The sequence below is a fragment of the Haliaeetus albicilla genome, chromosome 17, assembly GCF_947461875.1.
Source record: "Haliaeetus albicilla chromosome 17, bHalAlb1.1, whole genome shotgun sequence".
NCBI lineage: Eukaryota > Metazoa > Chordata > Aves > Accipitriformes > Accipitridae > Haliaeetus > Haliaeetus albicilla.
In genome coordinates this window covers 4,678,636-4,690,933 of record NC_091499.1, presented here as the reverse complement: position 1 = coordinate 4,690,933, position 12,298 = coordinate 4,678,636, and the positions used below count along the sequence as shown (strand labels likewise).

The following is a 12,298-nucleotide window of genomic DNA, read 5'->3' as shown; positions in this document are numbered from 1 at the left end:
ATTTCTAAAAGCAAAGTAATACTAATGCTTTTGGGTGATTTGGGTGAGAATCAGTTACAGATTAAAATACTTGAAAGAAACTGTCCTCAGATATACTAGGTTAAATGCCCAGTAGGTGCCCATAGCAAATTATATTGTAGATGTCTTAATCCTGAAGTGAACCTCACTGGTAGCGTATTGAGGGCTATAAATGGTACCATTTAAACCAAATTCAAACAGCTCTCATGTTGCCCCTGCTTCTATAAACTCCAACAGTAACTCCAGTTAGCCACCAATTCCTGTCCACTTCCCTTAAGCTCAACGCATGTGAGTTAATTTTTTTCCTCCTCATTTTTGCATGAAAGAAAATAATAAAAAAATCAAGAAACAAACTGGCACTCAACAAAGTAATTCATGACTTTTAGAGTGTTTCTAAAGAGTTTAATGAACATGTTTCTATTTAGTGAAAGTGTTACTCATTTTGGGTTTGGGCTCTCCAAGGTAGGTAGTGATCTCAGAAAGAAGTTTTCATTTGATGCTACCTGAAAATATTTTCTAACATTTATTTCAAAAGTCAGCAGTTTCTACAAGTTCTCCTAGAACTACATTTAATCTTCAGAAAAACAGACATTCATAAGGTACAAACACATCCGCAGAAACGCACTGCAGGCTGTAAGACATTTTTGAGAGAGAAAAGACACCACTAGTAGTTCAGAATTCTTTTAATGCATCTTACCTACTTGTTTTGCAGATTAACTAGATTAAAATTCAGTTTATAATAAATTGAGCTCAACACAGTAAAACTGGAGTTTATTTATGGTGTAATAGAAAACCTGAATCAAACATACTGGGAAATACTTATGTGAATCACCTCTTGCACATCCTTCTATTGACACTTTATTTTTATAACCATTCTCTCTTCTTGTGACAGTGAAAGGTGCACTTTCTCATAAACAAAATAATGGAGAAATGTGCACCCCACATGAAACTGCTAAGTGCATTTCAAAGACAAAAATCTCCCCTAAACTTATACTACTGAAAATAATATTTTACCTGTATTAACAAGAGCACTGCTGTTGTAGAGGGTACCAAGATGTGGTCCAGACAGAGACAGGAAGGTATGAAGTTTGTTGAGGTAATATTTAAATCGAGGTCTCGTAAGCACTGAACGGATTATTAAATTACCCAGTGAGTGTCCAATAAAGCTGTTTAAAAAGAAAAAACAGTATAACATAGAATTTGATGGCAATCTGTTTGTCTTTTAAACAGAGAAAAATAAAAACTGGTGTCATAAAATGCTGAAAGAGCATAGGGAAAAAATTAATTAAAAGTTTCCATTCAGAAGTCTGTATTTTAGGTAACACAGAAAAAATAGCTTATCCAAATCTCCCAAGCTGCACAAACTCATAACAAACATGTTCTGAGCTCCTCTAGAATTATTTTATATGTTGCTTTTGAAAAATCTAGTGAAAACAAACTATCCTTCCACCAGCATCCCCCACCCAAAACTAAGATTGTTTCTGGGTGTATTTCCCTTAGCACCAAGTATTCAGAAAATATTTTATGAGCTGTGCATGACTGAATAAATCACTACTTTCGCATGTGATGGCATTTAATATGATAAATGCATGAGAGTTACTGAAACAACCTAGAGGATTCCAACAGTACTCCTATAAGGGGGAAAACCATTACTTAACTGAATCTGATTATTTTAAAATGTAAGCAACATCTCAAATCGGCTTAGCAGTTGGACCAAAATAAGTGATTATCAGCTTGAGTGAGGCAATTGAAGAATATCTGTCTGCCAGGAGAATATTACACTTAGTTGGTTCCCTGGTTAAGTGAGTTAGGAGAAAGATGGATGGGACTCTTTAGCTTCATGTATCTAAGAATAATTATTAATTAATCTGAGGTGCCTACTGTCGTATCCACAAGTCTGTATAAAGCATTTCTTTAGAAGGAACACTACAAAATAAAGCAATTCTAGTTATTACACAGTTATGCTTACAGATCCCTGCTGAGGTAGGGACCGCACCATCCTAGGCACTGACTTAAAGAGGATATGGTAGAGACAAGACTTACAAAATTAGAACGAAAAAGTGCCTTCCTATTTTACAAATGTAATCTCAGGACATGGAAAGAACAGACAACCATCCAAAAATATATAGTAGAAGTATCGTGGCTGGATCATATATGTGCCACAACATTATACCCATAAGATCATCCTTCCTGTTTGCTCTGTATCACTACATTCGTCAACAAAAATAGCTAAAACAAAGCTAGCAGTAATATCTGTAAAATACAGTGCTAAAAAATTACTTGACTATTTAATTGCTTCCCAAGCAAGAATTGACTCTGAAAATTTTAATTTAAAGCTAAGTGAAAAAATTCAAACATTAGGTTATAGAATGGCAGGGCCACCCCTGAACTCCTAAACTCTGACATAATTATACATTTCTGTGACAGAATAGGCTATTTGTTCCTTACAAATACACAGTTTAAACATGTATGTATATTCTTCCCATTTGCTTTTACTACTACATTTGCAAAATTGCTACAATATCAGAAATTCTTTGCCACAGCTTGCTATGTTTGCCTAACTAATTTAGAAATGAAAGATATATCTCCTCTGTGCTGTCAGCACAACAGCAGTGCATTTGCGAAACAAAATATTGAGCTGCCGAACTCTCTTGAATACCAAAATTTAAAACCATTCTCTCAGAGTACATCATAAAGTCCACACAAGAAAAACAAAACCATAGATTCTTTAGGAAGAAGAAAATGTCCACAGAAATTGAATGAGTTTATCCTACAGGTTATCTGCATGACATAATTGCTCTTGAGTAAAAGAGATTATTTTCTAAAGAAGATCTAAACATTAGCAGAGATGTTCTCTTGACAGTTCTCTGACTGTTCATCCACTATCTACTAAGCATCATAAAGGGATGAGAAACTCTTACGTTGCACCACAACAAAGGACAATTTCACCACTGGAAAAAAACAGTGATCCCTCGATCAACACTCCTCCATCAATCCTATCATCCTCAAGAATATGGGCACACCTGAACCAAAATTTCAAAAACATGAAAGATCCATTTGAGGGAAAAAAGGTGCTCACAGTTACCTATGTGAATGTACCTCAAAGATTAAACATTTGTTCTTGATTTGGAAAGTCTTACAAAAACAACAAAGGTTATAGTAATATATTGTGTTCAAATTCAGATGTTTAGGTGAACACGTAATAAGACTTTAATATTATTTTCTAACAGAGAAGGGTTTAAGGATTTGTTCAGTTCAAAAAGGAAAGGAGAGGAAAAGGAGAACCCTTGAAAAAGGGTTTAGAAAGTGTAAGACAAAAATGTAACCCATCCTACTCATTGTTTCAGATACCTGCAACCGTGGGATGCTCTGCAAAACCAATGCATTTCTGAACAGTAGGTGGCAATACTACCGTCTTTTGAATACAAGGTGTCATTAACTCAACACACTGAAATTATAGAATTATACTGTAGTATTTATATGCACTTTATGGCACAAGTCTACCAATTCAGACCTTACTGGAAAATTAGGCAGAGTAAAACCTCATTATTCGGTGCTTACAAATGAAAAATCCTGTCCAACTATAAAAATTTATGACAGGGAAAAAAAAAAAAAAATCCATCAAAAGCCATAATCAAAAAGGTGCTGAAACAATGAACAGATGTTTTAATATATGCATAGCATTAAAAATTGCCTCTTTTTTTTGTGAGTCAATGTTACTTAGGGAAGAGAAAGACAAGCTGAATAATCCAACTGAGGTTAAAGTCCAATACAGGTAATCAGAAATTTATGTAAGACCTGACATGAGGAAAATGATTTCCGAAACTACACTGTAAGAGCATGTGGTTTATTTCCTAGCTATGTGATGACCTGGAAAGGCTTCCAATCCCACAGATACTCGAAACTTGAACAAGTATGACTGAGCAATTTGACTTGCTTCAAGGTTGCACTAACTTTGAAGCTGGCACTGGTATGAGTGGGTAACTGGTCCAGATGACCTCCAGTGGTCCTCTCAACCTAAAGTATTCTGTGATTCTTTACCAAACAGTTGTTTTATAGACAAATTGCTGTTGGTTTGAATCAAGCTTCCAGTTCATGCTTGGTACACACTTGTAGTGAGCACAAAGATTTTGTTCAGAGGAGATTAACGCACATTGGGTAGCGTACTGGTGCAATAACTGGTATTAGCTTTGGCAGTACCAAAAATGTTGGTTCACTGAAGTTGACGCTATAGTATGGCTCTGGGTTCTGATGGTACAGGGAGTGCCTTTTCTTACCTCTGTACAAGAATGTAGCACAATAAGTAGGATTTTGCCATTACTTGAAGGCACGAGGCTGTGCATTGACCTGACAGCGCGGAATCTCAGAACTTCTCTTGACTTGTCTTGGCCTGAGCCGATTTTCTTTTGTTTTAGCTGTGACAACAATCATCTGACAGTGAAGTAACACATCAGGCCTAAAGTTGCTTTAGTTTCACTATAGCTTCTATTAATAACAAGTAGTTATTCTGTGTGGCTTGAATTGTGTATTGCTAGAATAAAGCATGGTGTGGAAGAGCGCAGACACGGGCGTCATATGCCAGAGGTCCCCAACAGTCTTTTAATGGTCACTGCAGAAGCACAACTCAGGAAAGAAAGCCAGTATTAGGGATAACAGAGTAAATGGGAAACAAAAGAAAGAGCACGTGGGCAGACTGAAAATATGAAAGTATGAAAATAAATCCAGGTAGACCCAACGCGAAGGAGGCAGAAACCCCCACCGTGAACATCATTCTCCTTACACTGAAGCCCCAGGATGCTGATGTCCCACTGCTTAAGGAAGACAGAAACCACCAATCTTAGGACCTAGATAGCTGCTGGAAGGGGAGCCTACCACCTGAGAAAAGATACTAGAAAGTTTCTGTATAACAACTTTAGACATATTAATAATGGGACTTTTCTGCATTAATTTGGACTATGCATTTTAGTAGTATTGTAACTAGCCTAATAGTAATTCTTTGCTGCATTTTTAATGAGATTATTAAAACACTAATTGGGCTAACAATAAATTCTTAGGCCTGCATATGAAGTGTGTTCCCTTTTGCCTGTAACAAGACTTTGAGTGTAAAAGAGGGAACGAACAGGTATTTCCAACACACAATGCTGTCGGCTTTTTTGCCATATAAAATCATTATAGGTCTGGCAACTGATTTCTAATTTGACTCACTTGTACAGCACTTGTACAGAGAATATTTTTTTTAGCAGACAGGGAGATTTTATGAGGAGAAACTAGCATCATTCAGGAGAGCACAGCTAACTAGCACAAAGTCCGCTTTCTTTACAGTGGGACAGCCAAAATGAGGTAGGAATGCATCAGCTGCTTGAACAGAGAGGATTTCTCAATAGCACTTTCCTGGGCTTTCTGGATCATCCCTTCAAGAACTTGCATATAAGCACATCTCTTTCTGAAAGCTCTCTCGTGCAGCTACCAGGAAACAGCTGCAGGATTTGCTGATAGGTTTCATTTTCTCATAAGAAAAGCTGAAGTTCAGAGATGGAAACTTCTGCTTTGGCAGGGCCAAAGACAAGTATACAACTTGAAAAGGAAACTAAAATAAAAATGGGTAATTTCTTTTTTCTTTCAAGTGACAAGTAATAAATAAAATTGAAAAAATATTTACAAATTAAAAGTCTTATGAGAGAAGCAAACCAAAAGCAAACCAGAATTCAATTCTCAGAATATCGAGAAGATAACTGGGTGGGTTTGCTCTTTACAGCCTTCAGACCACAGCATGGGAGAGAAGACATCAGTGTGTGCTGGTGGGTTACAGTGCTAACATGCAGTCTGCGTAACACAAATACGATCACACAGTGCCCCCTTTTTTTTTTTTTTTAAAAAAAAATCATTGATTTAGACAAAATTAACCATGTCAAATCTTGCCTAGCTCAAAATAGAAACATTTGTTTAAAAAGTGAGATTATGTTTAAACATGTTAGTTGTTTTCTCTAGCTGAGTAAGGCCTACCAAACACATGAGTATGCAGAAACCTGTAGGAAATGCATGTGACTAGCAAGTCAAAGAAACCTTCCAGATGCATAATTTGAGGATCCCTAAACAAATGGATGAAGTCAGGCTTGAATTTGCTCCTTTCATCTATCGATGAGCTAACTCCAGCAACACAGCTGAGTTAGTAAGGTAGTCTGCCTTAACGGTGTACTCTACTTTGAGAAAATAAATGGAACAGGTATTCCCTGGAAGTAACTGAAAAAGGAAACAGGAATGCGTAGACTGGGGTGAGCCTTCTATTAAGATGTAAAACATGCTTTTTAGCAGATGAAACAATCAGAAAATGTCAAAATGATGAAATATTTTTTTCATGCAGCTGCCTTTCAACGTCACAGATAAGATGGAATTTCCCTGTAGGAATGACAAGCTAGACAGTCTGCTATGTCATACTTGGTGAAGAGAGTATTAAATCAGAAGAAAGCTAACTTTATCTTGACATAGCGCTATTGGAGTTTCCTTTGACTTTCTCAAAATATTTGTTTTTCTGCAGAACCCTACCATGCAGGATCTGAGGAAGCACAGGACAGCAGTTCCTTAAATGTAATGCTTAACTCTGCCATAAACCCACCAACAGGACTAGGTGAGCTTACAACACTGTTCAGTCTTCTTTCAGCCAGGAATTCCCTCTCTCTCCTTTGTCCTCCTTTCCCCTACTCCTCCCCCTCCCTGAATTTCTCTTTCCCATCTCTCTTTTGGCCTGCTCCTGAGCATCACAGTTCAGAACAACACAGGGCTCTAGTTTTAAGTTTATGTCTATAAATAGTATAGAACAGATATTACCTGATTTTTGAAAGGGTTAGATTATAAATTTGTATATACTGTATAATTTCATCTAAAAGGCGATCTGTCATGGAATCAAAATCAGCAAAGGTATCATTCTGTAAAATAAAAGAAATAAAAAATAATAACTGTATTTTCTAATGCAGCAATATACATTCTGCATTCAGTCTGAATTCTTATTCCCCAGTGTTTTGATCAACAGCACACAAACAAAAGCATCCATATTAACTTTGAATACAAACACTACAGCTAGTTATTATAATTATTTCAAGTTTTTTTTCTTGTAACATGGAATAAAGTGATACACATTTTACTGTAACACTACTTGCTTCTAATACACCAAAACAAATCTTAACATTACACAGCCAGCCTTATTTCTAAGCCTTCCCCTACACATAATCTTATCTCTAGTGAAACAGAAGACCAAACTGCATATTCAGAACTAAATCACACTGCCCTTGAAATAGAAACGAGACATTTACTGCAACAGCAGAAAGAGTCTACATTAATACTGTTTATTCAAAACAAAACAAAACAAATCCTTAAAGCCTTATTCATAGAGGATCAGTTCATAGCCGATTCTCTACAATGATTAGCAGTAAGAAATTAAAAAAGAGGTAGAGAAAGGCTGCCTAAAACTTTTCAACACAAGTTCCAAAGGATCTGTGCTAGAATCTGTAGGGTTCAACATATTGATAAATGATCTGGGAAAGGGAAGAAGGAGATGAGATGTCAGAGTTCGTAGACAAAACCAAATATCCAGGATAGTCAAATCTAGAACCGACCAGAATTTCAGAAGAATCTTATAGTACTGCACGCCAGGGTGATAAAACGGCAAGAAATGCAAAACAGTGTTACAGAAGGGAAAAAAGCCCTAAACGTATATGCGAACAATAATCTATACATCTGCACTCTATATAATCAGCTACATTAGGAAAGCAAGGAGAGAACAGAAAATATCACCATTGCATTTTGTAAGTCCATAGTGCACAAGCATCTTAAATGCTCTGTCTAGTTCTGATCATCCTATTTTAAATGACAAGAAGTTTGAAAGTGGGCAGGGAAGAGTATCATGGATGACCAGAAACTGTTTCACATGTGATCCTGAGAAATACTGAATGGACTAAGTCTCTTCAGTTGCCTCCTGAGGGAGAAATTATACTTGTTTATAAAATAGTTGATTAACTGAAGCAGAAAATGGGGAATGATTATTGACCTTTTTTTTCCCAAAACACACTGTAGGGGGATTTGTTTAAACTTCCTTGTTTGCAACGAATTAGTAATGTGCATGAACCATAGAATTAATCTCAACTGTATGCTGTGGGAACTGGAAGTAAAAACATTCAAAAAGAATCAGCAAACATTAAGGAGAAAAGTCCGTCAGTAGCTATTAGGCTCAGTGGTCTCAATGGAATTCCCAAATCAGAAAGTTTCAGAAATGCTGACTGCCAAAACCTATAGGGCTAGAGAAGAGGAAGCATGGCATGGTGCCTGTCCAGCCTGCTTCACAAAGCATCCCAGCAGCTATCGCCAGAAAAACACTACTGCACTAAACGAACCTTTCGTTTGAGCCATTGAAGAGTCTCTTTGTTCTAATCCATCCCTGAAGTATGCCTAATACAATATGTAACACACACAAAAAAAGTAAAAATTGGTCTTCTGTGCTGTGCCAAGTTTACTTCATCTGAAAATAATAAAATTCACAAAAGTTTAACAGAGGTAATTTGATATTGGTTCAGTGCCATGATGTGGACCTCACAGTACACTGACAAAAGAACAAGAGACAGGTATTTTGTATTTCTCAGATCCTGTGAAATAACACATCTCCCTGCTTGCCACACCAGTTTCCACTATCACCATTTTTACCATTAATGTCGAGGGTATTTTACCTACAATCCTAACTGATTATGCTGAGAACTTAGGAGATATCAGTACACGCAACAAAATGGTAGCAGCAAACATTACTCTTTAGGTATCTACCTTCAATATCATACCAAGTTGTGTAATTACTTTAACGCAAGCCACAGGTCAAATAATGGATTCCGTGAGAATACAATGAAAATATACCAAATGTGGTAAACTGCAACACGATAGTGCCATTAAGCAAACATGTCTGAAGTTGTACACTGTTTATTGCTTTACAAAAATTCTTTTTTTGTTGGCAAATACCTGATTCCTTTCGGACATAAGAAAATCTATTCGCCCTCCAGGCAGCCCTAGCTCAATGTAAGTCTTCACTAATCTTAGATCTGCGCTGTTACCTTAAAAGGAAAAACAATCAAGAGATTAGATACTGCAAAGTTAACTTGCAATAAAAGCACTTAGAATACTGAAATGAACCTATGGCACAACTTTATATTTAAACACAGCTAACGATATTCTCAGCCCTAATTAAAATTCAGTAAGACTTGGGACGATAAACTGCAATGCCCAATGCAGTGACAAAACAGTCTGTAAAAATGACATTCAATGCAGACACCATTTTAAAAAGGCAAGGATTTAGGAAGTCATGTTTGATTTTGTCTTAGCAGCCAACAGATACGTAACACTGTGAGTATTACATTCTGAAAACCTAATTACTTTTGATAAAAGTCAATTAAAGAACTCAGAGCTAGCTTAAAGAATTCAGTGAAGAAGCAAGGAATAAGGGCAAGTCGTAAATATTTTCATAGAATAAAAAGGCAGAGTGGACTGTTAGCAGATAAAGATACATTTAGAGTGGTACCCAAGGCTACAAATGCTAGTTTAACTAGCATCCTGAAGATTTCTCTACATTAATGATCATGTATGCTTTTGAAGAAAGAGTACCCTTTCTGCCTTAATTAGAGAACAAGGTTTTTGTTTAAATCTGTTATTAATAGGAAAGAACTTGTATGAACTTGCCATTTCATAAGAAAATTCTAACTATATGGATTTTTCTAAGGCTTCAAAGACTTTTTTTAAACAACAGGTTTTTTGGCCAACTTTTTTGTCTATTCTAGGCACGCAATAGCACTTGAACATCTATGCTAGTAAGAAGGAATACTTCTGAGTTGTTTTAAAAGCATTTAACAAAGGCTGCTTTCTGCTCAGAGGAAGAAAGGAAAGCTATTCTGTCATTTTAATTTTTTTTTTTAACTTAGAAATCTGAAAAATGAACAAGAAGGCTGTGCAGTGTTGGTCCAGTCCAATATTCTATCCTACTGCCTTCTTGTATTTCCTGACATTGTTAATTTAAGAAGTTTCTCAAAAAAAAGACAAAAATATTTGATGGCAGAAATCTCTGAATATCTTAACTAGAGGGGATATTATTTCTTAACATGCACCTATGCTTTGAACTAAAAGCAAGTGAATATATTCAACCTATTTAAAATTTCTGATCCTTTCAATTACCAAGAGATTTTCTCTACTACAATAGAGTCTCTGTCCTTGGAAATATTCAAAAACCCAACTGGGTTGGGTCCTGGACAACCTGCTGTAGGTGACCCCGCTTTGAGCAGGGGAGTTGGATTAGACAATCTCCCGAGATTCCTTCCAACTTCAACCATTCTGCGATTCAGCAATCTAACCTTTTAGAACCTCATAAACATTTGACTGCATTTTACATATACTATTTTTTTCCTAACAAGATACACATATTTCCCTTGACAACGTGACATTACAAATCCTAAACAAAACTGTTTTGTTAGTAACTCCATTCTATTACCATGATACGGACAAATACCTGTATGACATAAAAAAATGGAAGATGTATCTAATGTGAACTATGGCATAAAATGGGTTTATGTGCATGAAAGTTTTACTAAACACAAATGTTACATTGTGCTGGTTTTGGCTGGGATAGACTTAATTTTTTCCATAGTAGCTGGTATGGGGCTGTGGTTTGGATTTGTGCTGGAAACAGTGCTGATAACCCAGGGACGTTTTGGTTCCCGCTGAGCAGTGCTTGCCCAGAGCCAAGGGCTGTTCTGCTTCTCCCCCCACCCCACCAGCGAGGAGGCTGGGGGGGCTACAAGGAGTTGGGGGAGGACACAGCCGGGACAGCTGACCCCGACTGACCCCAGGGACATCCCACACCAGAGGACGTCATGCTCGGCATGTAAATTTGGGGGAAGAAGAAGGAAGGGGGGACGTTGGGAGTGATGGCGTTTGCTTTCCCAAGGGAGCGTTCGGCGTGCTGGAGCCCTGCTGTCCTGGAGATGGCTGAACTCCTGCCTGCCCATGGGAAGTGGGGAATGAATTCCCTGATTTGCTTTGCTTGCATGCACGGCTTTTGCTTTACCTATTAAACTATCTTTATCTCAGCCCATGAGTTTTCTCACTTTTACCCTTCTGATTCTCTCCCCCATCCTGCCAGGGGGGAGTGAACGAGCGGCTGGGTGGTGCTTAGTTATTGGCTGGGGTTAAACCACACATAGATAAAATTCTTAATTTAAACAATTTCGTGGAACGCGTTGTCAAATGTAGCAGTACAATATCAGATTCCCATTTCCCTCCAGTGAACCTACTTCAGAAGCATTCAGTTCACAGTTCAAATGACAAAAGCTAAATCTGACCAGTAACGTGAACTGCTATCTCATTCAGTATCACATTTCCCAGCGTACCATCTAGGCCATGAACGCAGACTATAAGATGTATTCCTTCTTCTGAACAGTCATCCTCTTCCATACTGAAATAAGGTATTGAAGAAGCCAGTCTGAAAACATCACTATACATAAATCCAGGAAGTTTAAGTTGCTTCAATTCTTCTTTAGCCTGTAGGAAACTGGAACGAAACCGTATTTATGATAAAGCAACATTCACTATTGCCAAACAAACATAAGGTCTCCTAGGATACAATCTTCTACTGTCTTTTCGCTTTGTCTTCTATGTAACTGATATCAAGGAAACTATATTTATCCAATTACTATCTTCACAAAACAAGCCAGTTCCTCAAAATATTTTTTATTGCAGCTTCCTACAGCCCCTGTGTAACAAAATCCATATCCCAAGCTCTACTCTCTTCTCTCCTTTGAATGTCTCCACAAACTCTGAAGTATTTCTGAAACCACTGAAGATGCTGGGTTAGTTCTGGTCTTGAGCAAGCAACAGCTTTGTTTAAATGCAGTAATAAAATTACAGGAATTATTACCAATCAGAAGTCAAGGTAAAGATTTCCACTGCCTTTTGATGATTGTTGCCAAACTTCAAGCCTATTTCCTAGGTCAGCAGAGAGCTGGAGCCAGTGCTGTAATTGCTCACCAGAAAGCCCCTCGGGTGATCTAGACCTCTATCTTTTACATATTATATGAAGGCACACACTATACAGTTTCTAATAGCTGAGCTCCCCACATGCTAGGAGTTCCTTTGCGTCCCTCCCTTTCTTCCCCTTCCCTTAGTTTTCTGTGTATGACCTTCCTACCTAATTAATAGCATATCAGTTTCCCTGCAGCACTTCAAGCTTTATGTTTCCTTATGCTTCTTTCCCTCCTTAATC

At 37.4% G+C, this 12,298-nt stretch overlaps 1 protein-coding gene across 5 annotated transcripts in view; it reads right to left on the bottom strand.

Annotated features, from left to right (window-relative positions):
* The window catches only part of FAM135A (family with sequence similarity 135 member A), a 111,082-nt gene that overhangs the window by 36,180 nt on the left and 62,604 nt on the right, over positions 1–12,298 (bottom strand). For 4 of the 5 annotated variants that reach the window (XM_069804600.1, XM_069804601.1, XM_069804603.1 and 1 more), the window contains 4 exons: positions 11,427–11,587; positions 9,013–9,104; positions 6,844–6,941; positions 1,033–1,184 (listed from right to left, as the gene is read on the bottom strand). In XM_069804600.1, the coding sequence (XP_069660701.1) occupies positions 1,033–1,184; positions 6,844–6,941; positions 9,013–9,104; positions 11,427–11,587 (503 nt within the window). The remainder of the gene's footprint in view (positions 1–1,032; positions 1,185–6,843; positions 6,942–9,012; positions 9,105–11,426; positions 11,588–12,298) is intronic. The other variant, XM_069804602.1, reaches the window with a different exon arrangement.